The 23,937-nt window shown below is 49.6% G+C and overlaps 10 protein-coding genes across 10 annotated transcripts; 5 read left to right on the top strand and 5 right to left on the bottom strand.

The window, feature by feature from the left end:
* The first annotated feature begins 790 nt into the window (after positions 1–790).
* On the top strand, positions 791–3,711 carry K444DRAFT_436211 (uncharacterized protein). The gene has a single exon (XM_024872805.1). It carries the CDS (start codon positions 1,152–1,154, stop codon positions 3,519–3,521), a length of 2,370 nt encoding a protein of 789 aa, XP_024735006.1. The 5' UTR covers positions 791–1,151; the 3' UTR covers positions 3,522–3,711.
* A 383-nt stretch (positions 3,712–4,094) lies between these two features.
* On the bottom strand, positions 4,095–5,795 carry K444DRAFT_591939 (UAA-domain-containing protein). Its single transcript, XM_024878215.1, has 3 exons — positions 5,442–5,795; positions 4,583–5,391; positions 4,095–4,530 (listed from the first exon to the last, which is right to left on the bottom strand). Exons 1-3 carry the CDS (start codon positions 5,687–5,689, stop codon positions 4,304–4,306), a joined length of 1,284 nt encoding a protein of 427 aa, XP_024735005.1. The 5' UTR covers positions 5,690–5,795; the 3' UTR covers positions 4,095–4,303.
* Positions 5,796–6,103: 308 nt separating this feature from the next.
* On the top strand, positions 6,104–6,544 carry K444DRAFT_532745 (cofilin/tropomyosin-type actin-binding protein; the record flags this gene model as incomplete). Its single annotated transcript, XM_024875099.1, has 1 exon — positions 6,104–6,544. The coding sequence occupies one exon, from the start codon at positions 6,104–6,106 to the stop codon at positions 6,542–6,544; it is 441 nt and encodes a 146-aa protein (XP_024735004.1).
* Positions 6,545–7,441: 897 nt separating this feature from the next.
* Positions 7,442–8,609, bottom strand: K444DRAFT_631159 (uncharacterized protein; the record flags this gene model as incomplete). The annotated part of the gene is made up of 2 exons (XM_024883319.1): positions 7,442–8,154; positions 8,204–8,609. The coding sequence occupies 2 exons, from the start codon at positions 8,607–8,609 to the stop codon at positions 7,442–7,444; spliced, it is 1,119 nt and encodes a 372-aa protein (XP_024735003.1).
* Positions 8,610–8,791: 182 nt separating this feature from the next.
* K444DRAFT_725951 (uncharacterized protein) lies at positions 8,792–9,942 on the top strand (the record flags this gene model as incomplete). Its single annotated transcript, XM_024888658.1, has 2 exons — positions 8,792–9,028; positions 9,271–9,942. The coding sequence occupies 2 exons, from the start codon at positions 8,792–8,794 to the stop codon at positions 9,823–9,825; spliced, it is 792 nt and encodes a 263-aa protein (XP_024735002.1). The 3' UTR covers positions 9,826–9,942.
* A 107-nt stretch (positions 9,943–10,049) lies between these two features.
* K444DRAFT_631157 (RabGAP/TBC) lies at positions 10,050–12,598 on the bottom strand (the record flags this gene model as incomplete). The annotated part of the gene is made up of 6 exons (XM_024883318.1): positions 10,050–11,332; positions 11,382–11,524; positions 11,574–12,118; positions 12,197–12,355; positions 12,405–12,522; positions 12,576–12,598. The coding sequence occupies 6 exons, from the start codon at positions 12,596–12,598 to the stop codon at positions 10,050–10,052; spliced, it is 2,271 nt and encodes a 756-aa protein (XP_024735001.1).
* A 260-nt stretch (positions 12,599–12,858) lies between these two features.
* On the top strand, positions 12,859–15,291 carry K444DRAFT_614348 (uncharacterized protein). The gene has a single exon (XM_024880521.1). The coding sequence runs from the start codon at positions 13,080–13,082 to the stop codon at positions 14,811–14,813; it is 1,734 nt and encodes a 577-aa protein (XP_024735000.1). The 5' UTR covers positions 12,859–13,079; the 3' UTR covers positions 14,814–15,291.
* A 177-nt stretch (positions 15,292–15,468) lies between these two features.
* K444DRAFT_436070 (uncharacterized protein) lies at positions 15,469–16,983 on the bottom strand. The gene is made up of 6 exons (XM_024872804.1): positions 16,877–16,983; positions 16,807–16,827; positions 16,510–16,659; positions 16,201–16,382; positions 15,834–16,148; positions 15,469–15,675 (listed from the first exon to the last, which is right to left on the bottom strand). Exons 1-6 carry the CDS (start codon positions 16,904–16,906, stop codon positions 15,609–15,611), a joined length of 765 nt encoding a protein of 254 aa, XP_024734999.1. The 5' UTR covers positions 16,907–16,983; the 3' UTR covers positions 15,469–15,608.
* Positions 16,984–17,939: 956 nt separating this feature from the next.
* K444DRAFT_631154 (uncharacterized protein) lies at positions 17,940–18,458 on the top strand (the record flags this gene model as incomplete). Its single annotated transcript, XM_024883317.1, has 1 exon — positions 17,940–18,458. The coding sequence occupies one exon, from the start codon at positions 17,940–17,942 to the stop codon at positions 18,456–18,458; it is 519 nt and encodes a 172-aa protein (XP_024734998.1).
* A 1,605-nt stretch (positions 18,459–20,063) lies between these two features.
* On the bottom strand, positions 20,064–23,715 carry K444DRAFT_436027 (serine/threonine protein kinase-like protein). The gene is made up of 2 exons (XM_024872803.1): positions 20,472–23,715; positions 20,064–20,425 (listed from the first exon to the last, which is right to left on the bottom strand). The coding sequence occupies exons 1-2, from the start codon at positions 23,593–23,595 to the stop codon at positions 20,148–20,150; spliced, it is 3,402 nt and encodes a 1,133-aa protein (XP_024734997.1). The 5' UTR covers positions 23,596–23,715; the 3' UTR covers positions 20,064–20,147.
* Between the last annotated feature and the right edge of the window lie 222 nt (positions 23,716–23,937).

Genomic DNA, 23,937 nt, shown 5'->3' with positions numbered 1-23,937 from the left:
ACTTTGGACACTGTTATTTTCATCTAATTCACTTAGTCTGGACGGGAAGAAGGTTGGGGTTTCATCGACAGCCAAACATCACGACGTTCCAGCCGGCGCAACGCTGTCGAAGCCCCACGAAACTTTTCTGTCCACCCATCCACTTAATCGATAATTGTTCCCTGCTCGCAGCATTCCCTTCTCGATCTGCATAATTCGTCCTTGCGTGGTCCCGGTTTGTAAAGCTCTTTGTCCCTGGAGGAATGCGTAGAGAACGCTTCGAACGGCCCTTTCTCGCGAGCCTTTACCACAATACATATCGCCTTTGTTGTCGGCGGGGAGGCCTCTTTTGATTACGGCAAAGCCAGTGCGGCAGCGGCAGCTGATTTGCTCGAGACCCTTTTAGACGTCCAGAAGGAGGAGTCTGCTTGTAAGGCCAATTTCTTTCGCTCCCATTCGCTCGTCGTTGGCGCCCACCCTTCGACAAGGGGGCTATTTATAGGCAGCGGATCCGGCTGGCCTCGCCCTTAGTGGCTGCATGCGAGCTGACACGCTTTGGTAGTAGAGCCAACAATAATCAACCCTGCCTGTCGCCAACAGCGTCGAGACTATTTTGCCTCTCCTTCGAACTCGAACTTGAACTTTTGTCTCGTTGCAGTCGCCGTGCTGAGTTCTGCGACATCCAGACGGCTGAGCGAGGTGTAGGCAGCACGACGACAACGACAACGCGGGAGAATCTAGCGGCTCGGCCATACGACGAGCACTGCGGCACCTTTTGCCTGTGCTGACCTGCGAGACGCACGATTAGCTTGCTTGTCGAGGGGTTGTTCTTGCTTGTTGAAGCATCCTTCGTGGCAGTGATCGCGCACCAATCTTCATACGCACCTCGATTTGAGCCTACCGACGCCCGCCTCCCTTGGCCTCCTCTCCCTCATTCGGCCTTCAATAATTTCAGGCGCGTCATCTCGCGGCGCTAAGCACGGGGGTTTGCCATCGAGTGACCCAGCTCGGAAGCGCCTCATAGGGCCTGGTAAATACCTCCCGTTTCATTTTGACTTTCTTCCCTTCTTCATACCCGCTGCCCAAGAGGCTTCATCTCTGAGTTGGTTCAAGAATTGTACTGTACAACAACTGTTTGTCGTGTCGGGAAACACCACAGCATTTGGTGTTCTATGTCTCCCGAATTTGATCAGAGACGATGCCTCCAACGCTCGTTCTCCTCCACAGTCCTTATATCCTCGCGTGCTCCTGCCACGAATCCGCTGTCAAGGTGCTCGAATGCTAACAATCAACCGTTGAGGAGGTCGCTCACTGCGGTTGCAACATCAACCCCACCTCTCGCTGAACGATCAACGGTATCGAGGACAGTCGACTCTCAGGCAAGACGGTTGAGGCAACGGGCCGACGGGGCCTTGGTTCCTGCTATCGTTTCGAGGGGCCGAACTCACTACCAACCTGCAAAGATGCCGTCAGCAGCTGGCCCGAGGATTTATGAGAGTCACATACCATCGTTCATGTCTGTATATGACATGGACTCAGCGGGCGTAGAGAGCCCGGCATTGGGCCATCCCCCAAAGTTGTCTGGAGCGACACGTACGATTCAGCACCCCCTCCAGCAATCTTCACAACACGCTATCGAGAAAGAAAGCCCACAAATACATTCACACCAATACCGAGAAAGCACATCTACACAGGCTTCTGACTCAACCGACTCTTCCCCTACCACGACGATCTCAACAGTCGACTCCTCCTCGTTATCGGACCCCTCACCCAGCTCTTCTCCCGAATCACCAATAACCTTAGTACCGCTATCCTCGTTTTCTGGGTCGACATTTGGCTTAGATTCCTTTCAAAGTCTGAAGATGGATGACACCAATACCCCTCGTTTACCTTTGAACGACGACCGACCTATGACCTCCCCATTACCGCGCAAAGCAAAAAATCCCAAAAGCCTCGCTCTTAACCTCAACTCAAGTATTGATTCCTTTCAATCTTCTGAGCCTTCTTCCCCATCATTTATAAAGCCCCCAACGTTGAAAGGGAGGCGGAAACCGAGCCTACTCAGTTTAAACACTGGAGCGGCCAACAATCTTTCTTTAGCCATCGAGCCATTAGCATCTCCAGGGATGCCAACGATGCTGCAACGGAGGAGTTTGAAGCATTCAATTTCGTCACCACAGATGTTATCGACTCCAAGTTTTGGTCCTAGTGGCGGCATGACATTGGGGGAAAGGAAACCTCTTGGTTCGTCAAGATTCAAGGAGTCAAACCTCGCCATGAACACCTTCACTATTGATGAAGACGCACACGAAGCCCCCGCTGCAGTGCAAATGGCGACCCGAATACCAGGAGTCGCTGTTGGCGGTGATAGCTTCGACCGGCCACACTCAGGAGAAGATGCGAAATCTCCGTCATATCCAGAAGGCCCAATATTAATGCATGAACCCAGCGTTCATCTTTACTTGGAACCAAAACTGGAAGAGGCAATGAAGTTTGACGTTATAATTAACGTAGCGCGTGAGGTGAAAAATCCCTTCAAAGCATTGGACCCACAGGAGTCAAAAAAGGAAGACTCTGTGCCGGTTCCAGGTCGGACAGAAGTCACTCCAGATGCCAATGAAGCCCCCCCAGATACCGCGGCTACGATGATGTCGTACAGTACTGCATTCGAAGTACAACCATCAAGCTCGACAGAATCCTCACCGACAACACCGAAACCCTCGGTCGAGAAAAAGCTTCCAGAGTATATTCACGTACCCTGGGATCACAACACAGACGTAAAGGATGAATTATGGGACTTGTGCCAGACTATAGAAGCCAGAACAAAAGAAGGGAAGAAGGTTCTTGTCCATTGTCAACAAGGTGCCAGCCGGTCAGCCACCTTGATTATCGCTTATGGGATGTATATCAACCAGGATCTGGGACCGAACGAAGCATACTCGCTAGCACAGTCGAAATCTCGCTGGGTGAACCCGAACATGTCACTTCTGTTCTCGCTGAACGACTTCAAGAAAGTGATTGAGAGGAAAAAGGCGGAGAAGAACAATGCGATTCGAAAGACGGTGAAGCACAGGCCGACCTTGTCCGCGGATCAACCTCCCACTCCGTCCCGAGCAAGAGGTAACTCGACTCCAAATGCTTCGGCGCGAGACGGTGCTCTGGCCAAACCAGAGGAGAATATCGAGCCAACCATAACCGACTCGGCGATTGAGAGGCTTGGAGGCTTCGATTTTGGTTTCGGAGATGTGTCCATTAGCAACGAACGTCCAAAGCGTGAAGGCAATGAGTGGGAAGACTTGATGTCACCTCGCGTGACCGAAATGACGAGCAACCCCCTTCAGAGCTTTTCCCGCAGTTTCGGATCCGAAGCAGACGTTCCTCCAACGCCTAATGTCTTCTCTCCTCGGCTCTTCGAGTTTCCTCGGTCCTCCTTCTTCCACACTCCGACGCAACGAGCCTCTCTGGCGTTGGACGAGGATCCACGAAGTCCGCCCACCAAAGGCGAAGCGCCCATCACCCGATCTATCGATGATTTCCTCTGAGCCAAGAAGATCTTGAGTTTGACGATAATTTTGCAGCGAGATATACCACATCATGCGAGATGATGACACACTGGGTTGGATTTATGGCGTTAGAGTAACATGCCGTCATGAGGGTGCACGGCGTTGCATAGTGGCGTTTGGAGCGAATTGGGTGACTCGTCATAGACGATCCCCTTGTGTATAATATAACGAGTGTCGAGTTGAGGCCGAGGCTTCGGAATAAACGGATACCCTAGTAAAAGGGATCCTTAAATGTGAGGTTTGGTGACTCAGTGTGTGTTGTGTTGGTATAGGAGGCTAATGCGAGTCCTGTGAAAGATTGCAGAGTCAACGTGTGGGTTGGAAGAGAGGCTGCTTGCTAGTCCTGTGAATGGATGAAGTCTGCAATTCCTATTTTGGGATGGCGTCCATGTGATCATTAGGTGTAGTCGTGGATTGAGGACATGGTATTTGCACACTCAGTACATTCCCAAAATAGTGGTAGCACATCGATTCCTGTTTTATCAAGGACTGTGGGCACCAGGCTCGCATCAAGGCCAAAAATCAAGATCCTCGTATGCCGAGAACTTCTTACGCGGACAAAAGACGGCATCCAGAATGGAAAGAATTCAAGGAAAATAAAAAACGTTAAAATGTTTGACCGAAACTCATGTGCTTCTATTTTCTATCAAAACGTAGACCCAGCAACGAACTCCTTTTAGTCTTGAAATTCAAATACTCCTCCTGCGCCAAATATATGCAAAACTCTTGATGTCTAAGTAGCAAGTGCTGGGTGGGAGAGTTTAGAGTTCTTTCTTCCCAGCCAGCTTAGCTTTCCCTTTTGCAGCTTTTTCGCGGCGAGTGATGATTCCTTCAGCGCCTATCCCGCCGAAAACGAGCGCTACGCCCATCCACTGCCTGCTTCCGAGGTGGTGCCCGAACCAGATTACAGAGAGGATCATGGTGAGCATTTTGCGGGTGACGGTTATGGTAACTAGGAGCAGGGAGGAGAAGGTTGAGAGTGTGTAGACTGGTTTCGTTTAGCCTACAAAGAGGGGACAAGGGGGAGGGCAGGGGCTTACAGATGAAGACCTGGCCGATGGCTCCGCACATGGCGAAGCCGAGAACGTCGTACCAGACCCTTGGGTGTCTGGCCATAAATCCCAGTGCTGCTGCGAACTCGCCGCCTCCTCCTGATGCGAGATCCATACCTAGATACTCGCCAATACCTGTGTGTACTACGTACGGCGAGAGAGCGAGATATGAGAATGTGAGGATCGTGCTGATGATGTTGTTTGCACACATCATTTGAGGCCCTTTGTACGGCTGGTAGGTCTGGAAGATGTGATCCTGTGTGGTGTTCGTGAGGCCATCAAACAGTAAGTTAATACCCAGAAGTAGGAGACCCCATGCACTGTTTCTGTCTGGGTTGATGGCTGCTTTTGAGGGCTTGGAATGAGCTTTTGCGGAGCCAGCATGGAGGGTAAAGACTGCAACGCCTGATGTGACGGCGAGAACGACAAGGTATTTGTACAGTGGGTATCGTTTTTGAAACAGAGTTATGTGCAAGAACATAACGGGAAGAAGCTTGCAGGACTTAGCAAGAATGAAGGTTATATAGTCGATATGGGCGAGAGATGCATAGCCAAAGGGAGATGCTAGCGATGAGGTGACAGCCACGAGGAATAAAGGCACCAGAATTCGGCGATTTGGTATTATCGGAGCTGTATTCGAGCCTTTGGTATCCCAGCGAAGGTACAAATAGCCTATTAAAGCTGCGCAAAGCGATTGAACGGTATTGAGGAAGACGGGGAACTTGAAGAGTTCGGGGGAGCTCGCATTGCCATACGGAGTTGTAGTAAGGCGTTCTTGAAGGAGTGCCCAAGTGAGGCTATCCAGAGAATCAGAATTGTGTCTCCACGTAGATTTCATACCACTTACAACGACCCGTAAATGCCACCAACTGCCACCAAGAACTGCAATGCGCCAGCTTCCTTCTTTGCCTCTGGCGCAAGAGCTTCAATCACGCTCTCAGCTGCAAGTGAAACGGAACCCCGTCGTCCAGTCCTATCTGTCTCCTTGTCCAAATTTCGTGAGCTCCTCGTTGGTGTCCCATTCTGGTCTGCTTTACTGGTGTACTCGGACGAAGGCTCTCGGCGAAGGGGAGTGGCTTGTTTCGTTCTTGCCATTCTGAATTATGTGCGGGTATGCTGAAAGGAATGACTGGACGAGAAGGAGCGTGAGAGATGCAAGGAAACTTCATGCAATGGCAAAGTCTAGAGTGTTTATTACCGCTGATCGTTCTGGACAGATAATAATTTGGACAACAAGTGACGAACCTTGAATCTCCACACCGCCCGCCAATCTTCCCTATCAAGCAAAGTGCTTCGGCAGAAATCTGACACGCTAAGTTGTGCCGTCTTCAAGTTAACCTCAAGTCCTTCCATTATTCCATTTCAAATTAGACAATTATTTCTGGCACAGTTGGCGACTCTGCTCACCTCAAAATCAATTTCCACATTATTAACAGATTGCGGACTAGATCCGACTAAAATCTTTATCCTCAACATTCACCGACCTCCCCCCCCATCAAACCCTCAAAAATGTCTGGTGCTGACGCCCCCGATATTCTTGCAGCATACGATGCTGTCCGTTCAGATAAGGACGAAACGAATTGGCTCATAATCTCCTACGCCTCAGCCGTAGGAGACAAACTAAAGCTCAGCGAGACTGGGACAGGAGGTCTCTCCGAATTAGCAGACAAACTGGACCCAACACAAGCGCAATATGCATACTCACGAGTGGAATATGCCAATGATACGGAAAGCAAGCGTGTGAAGTTCGTGCTCATAGTATGGATTGGAGAATCTACGAAGGTCATGAGAAAAGCACGAGTTAGTATTGAGAGTGGGGCTGTCAAAAAGGTTTTGGGACACCATAGCATCCAGGTTGATGCGAGAGACAAGTCGGATTTAGACGAGAAGGATATCGTTGTCAGGTTGAGGAAAGCTGGCGGAGCTGATTATAACGGTGGGAGAGGTTAGGGTGTTTGGGTGGGGGTGGGGACAAGAAAGGGGGGGCGCGTTTTACAGTACAAGGAGGATGATTGAAGCATTTGCTGGGCGTCCAGGGGAATTGAAAGCGGGGCATGAACATTTGAAATGGGCCAGACATTTCCTGTGCTCATAACTAACAATGTTGCGGCTGCTTGTTGGGGTAAATGAGGATTTATCCCCTATTAGATTAGCTCTGATCACATGTTGAAATTTCAAACATTTTGTGTTCAGAGTTCTTTGCTCATATTGCCTAGCCTGAGACTAAATCTACGTACATCCTATCCGAAGATCAAGAGTGTCTGTATGACGAGCCAGCCCTGGCAGTGACGAGTCAAATAAGGCTATTTTCGATGTTGTGAGGAGTGAGGGAGCGAGTTTGACGACGAGAGAGTCGAGAATGTCCAGCGTTTTCTGGAAATGGGAGTGGGGCAAAGAGCTTCGTTGTCGGTCGTGATTCGTGACTTTGTGAGAATTTATGGTCATAGCCGCATGAAGACGAGATTAGGGCGATTCTCGTGCGTTCGAGGGAGGACGTCGTGTTGGCAGAGGAAGTCGAGACAGGGTGTCGGTATCTCGAGTTGTTGAATGTCAAGGCGAATCGTCTGTTTCGAGTATCGAGGAGGAACGGCAGTTTGATGGGCTACCTGAGTACACCATGCTGCCGGATGACCGTAAATTCGTAAAGTCCGTATCGAAAGGAAAGTGGAATCGTGAAAAATGAGCCAGGAAATGCTTTTGTAGAAGGGAATAACGGTCGATTAGAGAAAAGTCGGGGACTTCCAAAGATCCATCGCAGTATCAGCCTTGCGGCAAGTCAGATCTGGAAGAACTTCGACAACGCTGCCCGGATGCAAAGAAATTATTGTAATCCGAATTAAAGACGTTTTAGTCCTGAGGGCTGCCCTGGCTTCGGCGCATCTTTTCTGCCTCCAGATTCTCATACAAGAGATACAAGGCCGTCTCGTTGGCCTTCGCGCTGCCCATGATTGTGAACATCCGTTCTCCAGTCTCGTCATGAGGGGCCTTGGCAATGCTGATTCGAGCACCCGAAGTCTTGCGGATTTCGCTGATCTTGCTACCTGCGCGGCCAATGATACAGCCAACCATATCAGATGGAATACTGATATTCTGGGTCTGCAACTCCTCTCCGTTCTCATCGTGAGTTGGTGGACCACCGCGTTGGGCAGCATCCGAGTCGGAGCGACGGTTATTGTATTGTCGAGGGGCGCCCTCGCTGAAATCGGCACCATTGCCTGTTCGCATGACGCGGTTGTTGTTATAGTCACCACGTCCATTTCCTCCCAGACCTTGACCCATACCAGGACCTCCACCAGGTTGAGTTCGTACAACAGGGTTGTAAAGCACGGTTCCTGTGCCTCGTTGCCAGTCATCAACCAAGCACTTGCAGATCTCCCAGACAGCCTTCTGGATTCCATCTGGTGCACCTTGAACTTCAACAATGCGCTCGGTCGATTGAGGAAGCATCTCCTTCTGGGCTACCATGCGGACACCGGAGACGTCCTGGATGTGCTTAATCTTCAAGCCTTGTCGGCCAATGATCGTGCCCATCTGATTGTGGGAGATCAACAGCTTGATAGCTAGGACCAATCAGTCAAGAACCCGAGCCATAGTGGTATAGTCACTTACGATGCGTGCCATTGTTGGATACGACTCCACCCATACCCATTTGTGGCGCGCCCTCCAGCAAAGCTTTTGCCACAATTGCATAAGCCTTGGAAATGGCTTCACATCCTCCAGCAATCGTCAGAACGCGATCATGGACTCCTTGGACAACTTTGCTGACACCGGCCTTGACACCAGTCTCGTCACGGAGGTCGGCCACATTCTTGCCGCCCTTGCCAATGATTACACCAGCTTCCTTGGAAGAAACAATGGCCCTCAAAGTGAGTTGCGACTCGGCATACTCTTCGTCGGTCTTGGGAAGCGGTTCACCATCAGGTCCTACACGACCCTCGTCACCACCAACGTTGAGGTTGTTCATGCTGTCGACAAGCTCGTCGGCATTGTCGCGATTGTCTTGGGGAGCAGACATCCTGAATAGAAATTAAGGTCGCACGACAGAAGAGGAATTGAGTTGTTATGCTGCGACGATAAGAAGTCGCTTTGTCTATGAGACAGACATATTAGCAGTGGATCAGAAAGGTGAACAGGTGGTTGCAAAAGCCCAATGCACGGATTTGGACACGTGAGGTTGCTCGAGCAAACAACAAGAGAATGTCCATATCATACCGTGATTGGGGTGGTTTGCAGAGGAGATTGAACCCGCGCAGAATGGGATCTGGTGGGGTTGCTAGGGAGAATCGGATGTCGCAGGAGAAGGCGACGAGGGGGGTCGCGTGGAAGCGGGGAACGGGGATAGATCACAGGGACGGAGCGGGAGGGATAGAGCAACGAGTGAAGGTCGTCGGGATCGCTGGAGGAACGGGGACAGAGGGGGAAGATGGTCGTTTCGTGTGAGGAGGAGAAGGCGGAAAGAGGTGGAAAGAGGCCAGGAAATTTTGGAAGAGCTTTGCTGATATTGCCTTGGGTGGACCTTTTGGAGGGGTAGGGCCATTCGCGGTCCCGTTACGCGAGACTAGTTCCAGTTAGAACTAGTGCCCTTCCAGCCAGTCAGAAGCGGCGGTGGACTAGTGGACCCCCTCAAGAACTGCCTGCAGGCAGGAGGGTCCTCCTGCTGCTGTGCTGCTGCATAGGCGAGCTCTTTGACCATTGAGGGCATTTCCAGCATGCTGCTCCTTGTCATTGGACACTTTCAATCGATATTTCGACCAATCCACCAATCCTCCACACTTTCCTGCAAAAAGTCTCACGGAGGCAATCCGAAGAGGGGTAATGGCCACATTCACATGACTGCACTGCAAGCATTCCCCGGCATAAATCCCGAACCGGGAACCCGTCGAGATGCTGCATTAAATCGCAATCTCATCAACAGAAAGAGGGCCAAGGTGGTCAAGTCCAGAAAGGCTGGTTGCATTGCACACGATCTGGGCTGGGGGCGTATTTTGGGACTCATCAACAATGTGGAAAATGCAGAACTAACGGGGCTAGGGGGGAGAGCCCCAGATTGGAAGCACGAGGCAGCCATCAAATGCAGCATCGTGCATTCTGCGTGGGATACTGCATGCAGCAACCTCACTCACCACACGTTCAGAGGCGAGCCAGGCTGCAGTGCCCAGATCCTCACTTGCTCCCATCCCCTCACACCACTTGATTCCTTGCCCCAAGGGAGATCGCCAATCGGCTATTGAAACTGACATTTGATTAGACGAAAAAGTCCGCACCCACAGTCTATTCGTGGGGTAAAAGTCCAGAAATGGAGGGCAACAAAAGTGTGATTTACCAAAAGGAAATCGGGCACCAATTAAAGAGGGAAACCTCGCGCGCTGCTCTGATTATTCTGCTTCTAGAGGGAGAATTTCCTTCTGATATTGTCCCACCTTTTCTGCATATTCTCCACCCTCCGCATGCCCATTCACGAGTCGTTTCCGTTGATAGTACCCAGATTGAACGTCTCAGTGTCAATACGAGGTCGGGATTGGATATTCGATGGAAAGTCATCCACGTCGCCAAACAGAAATGCCGCTTTGTCTCGGCCAGAACCGGACACTGGTCGCTTGGTAGGTTTGAGGAATGGAGGCGAAGATTTAGGAGGAGACGATTTCATGGCCGATGCAGAGGGGGTATCTGGTTCCAGCATCCATGAAAAACTGGACTGTGCAATCGTGGATCGTGTAGGCACAGGGGCCTTTGGCCTATGCTGCGGTTCTTCTTCGTTTGCAGGTTCCACGGTGATTTGCTGTAAATTTGTTGATGGAATTGCAACAGGTGAAGCCGCAATAGCCGGAGCCTTGCTTTCATCCACGTCCAGGCTATGACTGGCAGGCAACGGCTTCCCCACGTCCTCTGCAACAGCCTTCCCACCCTCCAGATCTGAAGACGCATAAGCCGTGGGATCTGGCGTCGTTGTACCCTGCAGAGGCTGTTGAAGTGGGGGTGGTGGGGTGTCAGCGGGTAGCGGGGATGGGGTCTGGGGATCTGGGTTTTGGGTGTGGGATGACTCTTCTGGTAGAGGCATGGTTGCGTCCTCCAAATAGACCTTCACAAACTCAACCTTGGCGATTGCCAAATCCATGGCCTTAATATATTTGTCCTTGTCCTCATCCTCGGAAACTGATACGGCACGGAGATCAGTCATTGCTTGATCAAGCATGCGTGCAAGTTGTTTGTTTCGCGCGTTTATGGCGGAAACTGAGGCCCGTGAAGATGGCACTGATCTTCCGTCGTCAAGTGACCATCTCATACCATCAGATGGTCTCCGTTTTGTTGAATTAGTCCTTGATGTCTGAAGTCCTTGCATGTTCTTCTTTACCTCTCCGACTGCATCTCGGACGGCTTTATTGATGCCAAGGCGCTCCCCTCGGTCAAAAACGCCTTTAGCTGCGCCTTGAAAGAGAGCTTCAACTCCACCCTGTTGCTGCAAGAATCTTGCCGGCGATGGTAAAGGTGACTTCGTTCTAGAAATATTACGCTTGTGACCCAATGCTTGGCCAAGGGGTGTTGATGGCCTTGAATCTGACGAAGGCAGTGGGGGTGCTTTTCCACCATACTTGCTAATAATGTTTGCACCCCCAGCCGCGCTAAAATTGTCCCGCAAATATATGGCATCATCCACAAATGTTTGGGGGCCATTTGGGGAGTCAGGCGCTGGATACTTGAGTAGAAGCATCAATGCGAACGAGTAGTTCGCCTCTATCACTACAGAGGATATCAGTTGAGTCTGCAATCGGCTGAAGCACTGACTTACGTTGCCATCGGATTCTCAAGAGCATGGCAACACAAACCATGTCCACAAGGTCTAAAGCTGGATCCTCTGCTAAAAGAGCATCCCACAAATCTAACAGTTCATCGAATGGAAATTCGCGCCCAAAGAGGAGTCTAATCCAGCGTCTAATTCCAGAGGTCAGCGTGGAACTTTCAAGACAGGTTAAAAACCCACATCAAAAAAATTTGCGGGAGCACCTCGATATCTGTGAGATGTTTTGCAAGCTCTGGGTCTAATTTTGCAAGATATATCTCATGGATACGCTTGCTTCTCTCCACAATAGGGGAGGCACCATGCTGAGGAGTTCCAGAACCTGTAGAGGGCGTGCTTGGTCGTCTATCTGGCTCTCCGAGCTCATAGAACGATTTGGCTGATCGCATCATGAGAGAAAGGAGAGTGAAGGCATCGTGCTCGATGTAAACAGGATCCAATATCTGCTTCATAACAGGATCATCTCTTGCAGAAGTTCCTTTGTCACTCTCATTCCGATTCTCAATTGCATCCTGCTCGACCACCCATAGAATGGGAGCCAAAAGCTCGTGCATGCCCTGTCGGTATCCTACATCTTGATTGATCTTGCAGAAGATGAACAAAATATCCAGTAGGGTTCGCTGTGTCTCAGGCCTTCGAAAATAAGGCTCCTCTGGCATACATCTTTCGACATCCTGGAAAATCTCTGCCCGGATTTCCTCGTCTTGCCGCAGAGTATTCCATGGGGACTAGAGGTTTTAGCAATTTGGCAAGCGATTTCACCCTCAATAAAGCAAGACAAGACCACATCCACACGATTCACTTACATGTTGATCATCGTCTAAGGGATCCAAAGCAGAGCCGAGCTCATCGGGGTTTTCTATGTATCTGAGGAGATGTTCTCGGAGAGAAGTGTAAGCACTCCGAGAATCTATCAGAGTACCAGACCATCCCGTGACCTCGGTGCTTTGAAAGAGTAGGAAGATCTACAGACTTGTCATTTCCCCCTCCATGAATCCAAGAGCCAAGACTTACCTTCCAACAGACTGATCGGAGTCCAGATCTGCTGGGACTTTCGTCACCATCCAGTCTGACGGACTTCTTCAGAGCCTCGACGCTTTTGGCGTGTCCTAGTGTAACTTGCCATCGTGCTCTTGGGAGGAGTCAGCGCGTGCAGGCCACACTTTACACTGCATAAACTTGTACCTTGACTCTTCCAACGATCGCATCACTACCGTGGTCGAAGTCAGGACTTGACCTTGAAAGGTAAGAGGGGGTTGACGTTGGCGGTCCGCGGTTCCCACTTCTTCAGCCCCAGTTGTTCGTCTCCTGCCATGTTTCGAAAGGTGGGTCACCAGCGGTGAAAATGGACCAATCAACGGGATCCTCAGCCTTATTCCTGAAATGACCTCAATGCGCAAGGAAAAAGAAAACAATCTCTCCTCAAACACACCTCTCCCGTCACCTCGAGCTCTCGAAGCGGGCAGAACGGCTCGACTCCAAGGTCTCTACATACGCAGGGGGTAGATAGTCGACGTGGGAACGTCGCCACGCGTCTGCCGGCGATGCTATTCATGACTTACACCACTCGCGAAGGAACCTGAACCCAGCATAACAGGCAGCGTAATAAGGGGCTACTCTTTGAATCTGTTTGAAAGGTCCAGAGGCTTTACTCCGTTCGCGTAACAACTCATTTTGAGGTTTTCGAATATGTCGTCCGACCTTCTCGCCGAATTCGACAGCTTCTACAGAGCTCCCCAAGATACTCCGTCGACCTCTACCCCGGGGTTGAATGAACTTTCATTCTTAGGCAATACGAGTCACGATGGGCACATGGGATATGGCGATGGCTTTCCAAAGAGCCAGCCTCCTACAACGCAGCCGGCTGATGATATATGGGGAGACATGACCAGCTTCCAGCAAGCCACACCGCAGAAGCCCACTGCACCTCGAGACGACATATGGGGCGCATTTGGGGCATTCCCAGAGCAGAGCAAGGCACCGCTGCCAGGGCTGAATACAAATCAAGCCTATTATGGCCAGACGGCTTCAGGGCCGACGCAGAACAAGCCAAGGATCATAAGGAGATCGACCCTCGACTTGTTTTCGGGTAATACAAATGACTTGGAACATTCTTCTCCATATAGAACCACGACAAAAGCTCCGTATCAAGCCCCTCCTCTGCCTAAACCAGCACTGGCCCGAAAATCTTCATCTGGTGGAGAAATCTTGTTTGATGCTGATGAGGTATCTAATGATCCCGAAGAAGATGATGAATTTGGTGATTTTGAGACTGCGACTTCGAAAGAGCCCTCCTCTCAACCGCAACAATCCCAATCATTGAATGACCTATTTGGCGCAACTACATTGAGCTCGAAGTCATCAAAAAGACCTTCGGACTTGTTAAGAGCATCAACGACCCTGACTTCGAATGTCCTGCCGTATCCGCAAGCTCCCAAATCCCCATCCTTCCAAGAAAGGAACCCCTTCGCTGAGCTTGGGTTGGCTACAAAGCAATTATCTTCAATCAAAGGCGAAGATAAACTAAAGTCAGCGTCCCCTGTCACTGCATGGCCAACATTCGAGCCCGCTGTTCCAAAACCTGATATCTACCGAGACTCGCCGGTCTCAACTGCTCAAGATGAAGAGGAATGGGGTGATTTCGCAGATCTGCCTCCAGAAACACCGGCAGTGGTCAATGCCAAGGCGGCCTCTGGCATTGAAGCCGATGCTTGGGCATGGGACGCTGCAGATCAGGTCACGGAAGCCGCTCGGCCTGTAGAGATGACACCTCCAACAAACATTCCTCCACCATCCGTCTTGCTTGCATTATTCCCGCCGCTGTTTGACCTCCCACAATCAACACTCTTCAAAGCTGTTGCCAATCAAACATTTTCTTTGAAAAATCGAATCATCTCTGACCCCGCAACAGTGGAATTTTTGCGGGCCTACCTTCTCATTGCTGTAGTGGCAGCAAGGCTTATTGCAGGTCGGAAACTACGCTGGAAGCGAGATACTTTGCTCTCGCAAGCCATGAAGATCGGGCCCGCTGTAGCTGGCGGAAAAGGGGGGATGAAGCTGGCAGGTGTTGATAAAGCCGAAGTTACCCGAGAAGACAGAGAAGCTGCAGATGTTGTGAGGGTATGGAGGGAGCAATTAGGTCGATTACGATCAGCAATTGCTGTTGCGAACTCGAGCATCAAAGATACTTCAGTCCATTTGGTTATACCCGAGATAAATGAAGCCATGCATGTAAAAACACAAGAAGGATCTTTGGTAGCGCCCAAACCATGTATCATTTGCGGGCTGAAGAGAGAGGAAAGAGTCAGCAAAGTTGATGTTCAGGTAGAAGATAGCTTTGGGGAGTGGTGGGTGGAACATTGGGGGCATCGAGCATGCCGGAATTTCTGGCTAGAGCACGAGTCAAAGTTGAGGCATCGTTGAAGCCGCTGGACGATAGTGCTCGGCTTGTCTGCTTTGAAATTTTAGAGACTTTTTGAAGCCATTTTCGAATGTCTCAAGATGATTCAAACAATGAAAGAAGTGGCACAGCATGTCAAGTGTTCAAAAACCTACCCTGATTCCGAACGAAACTTCTGTCCTAATTCTTTACTGTTGCTGAACAAAGCCTTTCAGTGATTATTTCAGAGCCATAGTTATCGTCTCCATCGAAATCTCGACGCAAAGAGTCATCATCCACTGCTGCCATAATCGTTCCGCTAGGAATATTTTCCTCTCTTCAAGCAATCAGCGAACTTAGTACGGTATCTACAAAGCCATGCCAACTCACGAATATCAAGCAAGATGTGCCACCACCAAAACACCATCTACAGCTGCGGTTATTTCTACGAGAAATTCTTGGATAAGCCACGTCGTCGAGTCAAGACGGGAAGCGCTGCTTGGGATATGAGGAGCATGAGGAATCCCTTGCGGCCCCGTGCAGCTCGTGCAGAAATCTGATTCGAGAAGCTGGGAAAACGGTGAAGGGGAGATTTGCTTAGATTTCTGTGTATGTTAGCAATTATATCAAGTGATTGTGAGCCCAATCTATTTTATTTATGTTTTATTGCATATTCGCTGCATCAGCAAAGCAATCTACTGGCCTATGTTGGTATATTCTGCTCTTAACGTCCCCTCTGTCGTGCCCATGTCCTTTATTCCCCATTGTTCCTTATTCAGCTGGAACAAGGACCTTAAACTCAACTCGGGGCTTCTTAAGATCACAAGTATGACCTTCGATCACGTCATCAAGATATTCGTGAAGGCTATTCGCAGCATCATTCGGCCAAATGAATCCAGGGGCGTCCTATTTCAAAAATTCGGAGTCAGCATACTTCTTTCAGGTACTGTAGTTTCGGGAGTAACATGTTCCGGGAGCTGTTAGAACTATGCGAGTAAAATGCTCCAAGGGCTGTTGGGAAGTGCTACTCCGAGGAATCGTGACTTACAGAGCCGGAATCATACTCATCGTCAAAGTCTTCGAAGAACCTCTCATCCGAGGGCTTCGGTGTCGCAAATGCTACTTCTTTACTGTCCTCCGACTCGGGCCTCTCAACCACCAGTGTGAGTTTTTTCAGGTGATGGAAATCGAGAAGCACTGCCGTGTTGGCATCGCGTGCACGCTCCCAAAAGCTCTGTTGGACAGCCAAGTGGCGCAATTTTTGTAGCTCCTTGTCTGCCATGCTGCGCAGAAGGCAATGGAGCGTGAAGCAATTATGGCCATTGGATTCGTCAACATTTCTCAAGTAGATAGTGTCCCTCCTAAAGTCCACATAAATTCTGAGACCACTTTAGTGTCATCTGAAGGGTAGTATTTAGAGCTAAGACCTACCTAGGGTGGTCTCGAACGGTTCCCATTCCCAACTGGTAGGTCTTCAAAGCTTCGACACGCGATTCTTGACAAGAGTGCAACATCGCTGGAACGGGCGTGGAAGACCGGAACCGGAGTCCGATGGGAGCATTGGAGACGTGAGCTCTCAGGACGTAGACCTTGACTCTGATCACACGTGGACACTTCAACGAATTAGCAACCTGCGTCTTTGGGGTTAAGGGAGCTAGGAGGGAGTTGGGAGCGTGTCTCGTTCTTTTGATTAGTGAAATAGGGAGCTTGGGGCATGGGTCAAAGAAATAGGTCGGTTACAGGGAGGGCATGCTGCCAAACCCTGATGCGCAGTTCAGGAGGTAGCTTCGAGAAGCGAGGGAACTCAGTGCGGGTAGTAGATTCCTCAACTGTGAGTAGGGGTTGGTTTGAGGGTGAAAGTACCGCGGCTGGTACGGATGCGTCGGTGGACTACAAGAAATCGGAGTCAGCATTATTCCTTTGAAATGTTTTCGAGAGCAGATTGTTCCAGCAGCTGCTGGACATTGCTAGTAGAATGTTCTAAGAGCAGTTGAGCATTGCTACAAGAGTTGTTGATGCCCTTTTGTTGGGGCTTACCTCTTTTTTAGAGTATGTCTTCTGGTTGGATTCAGTACAAGCAGGGTACAGATGGAGGTAGTAAACATACCAATATCTCCTTTCCTTTATCTGGAGCCATTTCGGCGGTCGCATCAACTGCTCTAGCAAAGGGCAGAAGCTGTCTCGACAGATCTCGAGTGTCGAGATCACCGAGCACGTTAGAAGAGTTCGAAATACTTGAGATGTTGACATTGAGGACGCTAACGAAATAGGGAGTAACGCTTCGCTTCGCCTGCCAAAAGCGGCGTTCACTCGTTGAGGGGCTCTTTCCTTTATCGGACTTGTCCAGTTGAGGAATGAAAGAACTTGATAATGTTAGAACAAGGGAGCTCTTGTTAGAATAAAGAGAGGGAGCTTACCAAGATACATTAATCCGGTCACCGCCAACTTTTGGACAAGGAACAGGTCGGAAGATGTTTGGAAGGCCATGGTCGGACTCCTATCCCAAAAAATTTCGAGTGCCCAATGCTTGAGGAGCTCCTCCGATGAGTTGCCTTCGTTGCCGTAATTTTGTTGGTAATAGGAAGAAGAGGGATGAGACAAGATGGGTCAGGATCCACACTTCTGTAAGCAAAGAACCCGGAGAAGATTGCGGATACATAATGCCAACACTCGAGGAGAAACCTCTTCATACTTCTTTGAGAAGCGTGGCGCGAGTAGGATGATTTGAATGTGCAGTATTGAGGAGAATGAATTTTGCCAAATTAATTGCTGGCGGAGCAAAGTGGAAATCGCTCCATTCCGTTAATACCAATACGGCAGTTTTCACATGATTGGCTATGTATTCGAAATAGGCGACTAGCAGAGGGCATAGAACAATCATTTCAAAGAATATTAAATACGAACAGGCTTGTTGATACTGTTCACAGTCCTCGTTAGGTTTCCAGTTATGCTGTTCATCAGCAGTGAACAGTGGGTTTGCAACCTCTATATACCCCCCAAGTTTCCTCCACATCATCGCTAGTAACCGAACATCAAAACATTCCTCCATTCGAGCTGATATCCAAATTCCCAAAGCCGCACTTACAGTTCACTTAATTGCAGAGGAAACGAAGAACCTACCCATATTAAGAACAAGCGCAATAATGGGTAGAGTAAAGCCAGTCTCAACAATGGCTACTAAGATCAACGATCCTGAAGTCCAGCAACATGCCTTGGAAAGACAAAGTAATAACCCACCATCAATTGGAGATGAAGGCTCAGAATGGGAGGTTCACCTGGCTGTACCCGAACCAGCAATGCAGAAAAAAGAACAGGCCAAGAAAGCAGAGGAACAACCGCGTGATACTAAGGAAGCAGTGCCCTCGCAACCCATGACTGCTAAATTTGGCGAGCGGCCTTTCGATTTCTCGCTGCCAGAGGACCATCCTCAGGCTCTTCTGCCATCAATTGATATTCGAGGCACCGGACGGAAACCTCAAACCGCTGTTGCCAATCCAGCAAGGCAAAAAAAAGGACGAACCAGAAAACCAAATGACCGCTTGCGTGTTATGAAGGAAGCGGGCCCCAAACAATCAATGCCTGCTACCTTCGGCCAGAGGCCCTTCCAATTCTCACAGCCAGACGAAGAACCCGAAACAGAGGAAGAGGAAGAGATTCCTTCCCAAGAACGAATTTCTCGGGACAAGTAGGCTGAGTTGATATCGAGAAGTATGTTTAGACTACCATAGTTAATAGCAAAATAGACTGATACATCTATCCCTATCATCACAAGAACCTTGATTGCAAAATTTCTGAACTTGAAATTCCTACTATTGCGTTCCCCAAGATGCCCCCAAAAATGGTTACATGAATCCAGCTGTTCTCAAATCTATGGCTGGCACCATCGACTCGTATATCTGGTCAAACTGTCTCTCGCAAAAGAAGAAGTCTCGCTTACTGACCTCCTTCCACCTTATTTCTTTCTTCATCACAACTATTTCCGTTATATACCCAGGAGGCACTTGCTATTGAATAGGCTGACTACATAGAGCCAATAGGGACAATTTCAACCCAGAGAAATGGTTTCGGTGTCCGCACTAGGCAACAGTCAACAGTAGCAACTTCTTCAAGGCACCGAGAGTATTGCTCATATAAATGCGCTAAGTATGTCCTTTGAAAGCAAAGGAGCAGCCCCATCACGTGTGAAGAAGCTGTCCCTACTCTAACAAGTTCTGCAATTACCTTCCCGTTCCCTCGTTGACCTGGTTGGTGTCCGCAGACGTGACTTCCAACGCCTCTTCCTCCAAAAATCGCCCCCATCGCCCAGCGAACACAACCCAACACGTCCAACAAGTCGAAATGAACAACCCGAAACTCGAATCTAACGCGGAAAGTAAAGAGATGCCAGATCAGATGAATACCCAAGCAGAAAAACGAACGGTGCAGGAGAAGCTCGATTCATATTACGCAGATAAAGATCTCGCATGGTGGATAGAGCTTGCACGCGATTTCAAGCGTGCCACAAAAGTACCACTTCCAGAAGAAACAGAAGCTGGTCTTTAAGATCCGAGGTTGGAAGGAAAAGATGAAATGGGTTAGCAAGAGAGGCGAGAATTTTTATATTCGTCAGGTCTGGGTAGGGGATGATATGCTGACCGTGGAAGGTGAAAAGACGAAAAGTAATTGGGAGAATGGATGGGCGTCGCAATTTAGATAAATTTGAATTTCCTGTTGAATTGCCATGGCATCTCATTAAAGTGAAAGCAGGGGCTCCACGCCCATCCTCACAGGTGTGGGCTTGACAATAAATTCCTTAAAGCAAGCTTGGAAGGATGCAATCATGAGCTGAAGCGCTGAAAGCAACTCGATCACTGACGCCACTTGGGACATCAAGAAGGCAAGATTAAGGTTATAAACATTCGAGAATGCTGCTGGACTTCAGGTCTATCATTCGCGCCCAGTTCACGTCTACGCTTCGTCTCATCATATACACAAAAGTTCCCCACGCAATGCTGCCCTTATGAAGCCGCCCCTCCTGCCATGCTATAACAACTTTGAAGTTGCCTTCAATCCACGCAGATAATGCAAATCACTCGGTCTCGTTCTACAAATCCGAATCCACCTCTTGGGTATCATGAAGTCTGAGCCCCTCCCAAAATAGACCACCATATAATCATCTGATCTTTCGTCCCTGCATCGTAACTCGTGAAATCTATCGCCTTTTTTGATCATTTCTACTCTCAAGTGTTTCTTTACCTCCTTCAGTCTACTGAAGATGAATAATGTATAGATGTATGCATGCTCGCATGCTCTCTCATACGCAATGGCCTTGGTGTTGCCTCACCCTTCCTTCTTGAGCGATTCCCGAAAAACTTAAGAACCTCTCGCCTCAATAACCTTCACTCATCATCGCCAAGGGCAAGGCACCAAGGGTGTTCTCGTACCCCTTCGATTGTAATCCTGGAATCGACGTCTCGGTCGAGCATTGCACGTATCAGGTCAATGCTATCGTCACTCATCACGTATGGGACGCGGAGCTCCCTGTCCATGATTTCATCGATGCTGTAGAAAGGATTCTCTTTGTAGACTATAGTGTAGAGAAGTATGCCAAGGGCCCAGACATCTTGCTCTTTGCCACGGTAAGGCTTTCCGGCCAGTACTTCGGGTGCTGCATAATCTGGAAGAAGGTCAGCATAGCTCTGGTTAGGAAACGGAAATATTACCAATAGTGCCCACGAACACGTCAAAGGGCCCACTCTTGATGTACGCAGCGCTGCCGAAATCGATAAGCTTGATGTTGCCCTCACCGTCCAATACTACGTTCTCGTCTTTGATATCTCGATGAACAACCATGGCTATCGTATGGAGATGATGGATGGCTCTCGCCACTTGCACAAATATGCTTCGGCACTCGTCCTCTTCCATATTTACGCGAAGTTCAATGTAGTCGAACAGATCCATCCCCGGCAGCCCGTGAGGTATCATCTCGATGTAGTAATTAACGTCGTCTTCAAAGAAATCAGACATCTCAACTATATTGGGATGCTTGAGTCCATCTCGTCGTAGATAATCGAGAACGTGAATCTCGAGAGGTACCGTGCCGAGTCGGCGATCCCGAGTCCAGGTATCAACCAGGATGCGTCGCTTCGTCACATATTTCAGAACCATCTTCCTGTTACCGTTCTTCTTGTACCGTGCAAGCTTAACTTGACCATAAGCACCTTGTCCCATTTCTTCAAGGATGACGAAGTCGTCGATACATTTCTTGTGTACAGGTTCGACAATCTCAGGGGCGGGCTCCTTCTTCTCTTCCAGTGAAACAGGGGGATCGCGTCCTGTGAGCTTTGCAGCAGTCCTCTTTGCAGCCGCCTTGAGCTGAGCAGTGAGCAAGGACGCATGTGAGTGTTCCTTCTTCAGCTCTTCGTCTGATTCAAACTCAACAGGACTCGCAAATTCCGTTTGTCCAGGTGATGGTTGATGTAGAGGGGTTTCAACACCAGAAAGTAGAGGAGAAGCAGTGTCAAGATTCTGTCTCGAAGCGTGAATATGGCGTGAGTAAGTAATCCAAAGAGCATAGACAATTTCGCCTGAAGTTTCAGACTTTGTAGTATGACGATCATCCTCTTCGTCAGCCATTTCCTCAATGACATGCTCGTCGAAACTTGGTTGCTGAACCTCGGACTTCACAACCCTCAGCTGTGCATCAATCTTAATTTCAGAACCATCCCTGTGCTTGGCTGGTAAACCATCAGGTCGGAGAAAGTACGAAGCTGCATCCGCCCTACCATCTCGTAAGGCTAGGAAGGCTCGAGCGCGGCGAAAACTATGCTCAGGGATAACGATTCCATCAACAAGGTGAACGCCATCTTCTTCAGTAAGAATCTTAAGAATGAGGTCGAAGTCGGGGATAAGGTCAGTAATCGGGCGGCCGTCGGGTTTCTCCTGTCCAAACAACGCGGCAGAGAATACCGAATTAGAACTGGTAATCTTCAGAGTCTGGGCCGAAAGAACCATGATACCAGCTATGTGAGGGAAACTGGAAACCTTAAGATCAGTTCCGCCCTGCACTCTTTCGACTGTGCAAGGAATATTGACGCGTCCAGAATTCCGGGCCGTGAAATACTTCCGCTTTGCTATCTCTGCATAGTCAATCTCTCCAGTCCTCCCATCGATGCCCTGTCGTGGTATCTTTAGTAATAGCTTCCCAACATCCATTCCAATCCTAGTCATGCCATCGCCCCATATAGCCCCAGTCGATCCAGTCATGTTGGTGACCTTAGCATCGTCGTCTAAGCTTAATGTAGCTATATCTTCATGAATTTCCTCCAGAACCCAGATCAGGCCACCCCTCTTTTCCTTCACCCATAAGCTGGCTGATCCGGTAGCTCCGTTTCTTTTCTGTATTGGGACTACATCACCGCAGAGCAAGACGCCTCTTGATTTGTTGTTCGGGTGATACAGACCACCCTTGACAGCTTTCGTTCTTGCAACGAGGCTAGAACCTGCCCCATCATCGGTCTGTGCCCTGCGAGGCGATTTCTGCGATTGCCGAGAGTTCGGTCTGCTCAGCAGCGCAGCAGTAACTCCAGCCGATTTTCCAAGAAGAAAGGTGGCCGTAGGGGCCGGGCTCGTTTGCTGACTCTGCGTTCCTGGGGGCGATCGAGGAGACTGTTTGCCGGACCCAGACGCAGAACCTTGTCCTGGTCCTCGTAGTTTCCCCTCCAGCCAAGCTCTTCTCTCTTCCCGAACGACTTCGAGTATTCCCATTTTTCGCACCTCGGCCTTTGTGACCCCAAACACCAGGCAAGCAAGGTCATTCGCTGCTAGGATTGTAAACGGTGAAGTACTCTCCGTAGTGAATATAGCTTGCGCTGCTGGTGCCCATCTACTGGAATGGCCGTGTACTGCAGGGCCGAGGGGATGAGGGCCCGAAACAACGAATGACGATTGCAATGGTGGTGACAAGAGCGGCTCATGAAATGAGTCACCGGCGACGAAGGGCTGTGCTAAAGCATCCATAAGTTTATTTTGCAATGTTAAGGGAGCAGTGTCAGTGAAAGTTCTCCTGAGACTTTGCCGGCGTGTTACTGGTGGAGAGGTCTTAGCAGTGGTTCGGCTTTCATTTGTTGGTGTCCGGGAAGAGGCTTCGGAATCTGCCTGGAGGATAGATAGGGGCTCTTCTGTGATCTCGCCGATCTGGTGTTGATCTTCTGGATTCGCTGCCAGGGGAGGGAGGGCCGTTCGAGTGAGGGGTGGCGAAGACTTGGGACTATCAAAAAAGCTTTCGGAGCTTGGGGACCGAAGTGCAAAGCTGTTGTCGAAAAGGTTTCCAACATCTTCAGCCACTGCTGGTCCCGTGAGAGGGCCCGTCAATTGCGATTGTCCAAATCCTGGAATATTGTTTGCTCCAACGAGCTTGGCCCTCGCCAACAGCTCTAGCATTCCTTGCATCTCTTGATCGCCACTGACCCGGGCCTGAGCACTGGCAATTCCTGCATTTGTAGTCCCCCAACCTAATTTTTGTGACATGAACTCCACAGATCTCTTAAGAACATTTTGCCGATTATGTATGAACTCTTCAGACTGGTGGGCAAACGAGAAGGAATGTAGTGATTCGGAGGGAAATCTGCTGAGGTCCTCAGTGAAGTTTAAAGGCGGCGAAGCAGGCCCAGGAGGTATTATCATTGACGATGATCGTGTGAGAGTCATGGAGCCTGATCGAGGACCTATGGAGGCATTGCGAGAGGATGACTCGGAAGATGGCAGCGTAGGTGGAGGCCGCATTGGAGGTTGCTGGCGGATTCGCCGCAGACCAGAGGCACCCATTCCATGCTCGTGCTCTGTCATGACTGGAGGTCTAATAAAAATATCTGGTCAGCCGTGCCTGACTTTATATTTGTACATTCACAGGCACCAGAGACATGCCGAGCCTCGTGATATCCAAAACTAAGAGCCGAGATCTTGAAGACTGACCTCGAAATTGTATCGTATTCTGCAACTGCCGACCCTGCATCAAATGAGAACCGTATTCGAGCCCTTTCCGTGCCGGGGTTATGTGCCAGAAGGTTTCCGGTGCTTCGGTTCTTGGGCAGATGAAGTTGGTCGCTGGGGGGAGAAAGACTGCGGCCTCTATCGCTCTTTCCTGAATGTATGTCGATGCCTGCCAAAGATTCACAAATCAGTCATGAT

Source organism: Hyaloscypha bicolor, assembly GCF_002865645.1.
Source record: "Hyaloscypha bicolor E unplaced genomic scaffold K444scaffold_98, whole genome shotgun sequence".
NCBI classification, from domain to species: domain Eukaryota; kingdom Fungi; phylum Ascomycota; class Leotiomycetes; order Helotiales; family Hyaloscyphaceae; genus Hyaloscypha; species Hyaloscypha bicolor.
Note: the sequence above shows the minus strand (reverse complement) of the source record. Positions and strands in the feature narration are given on the sequence as shown.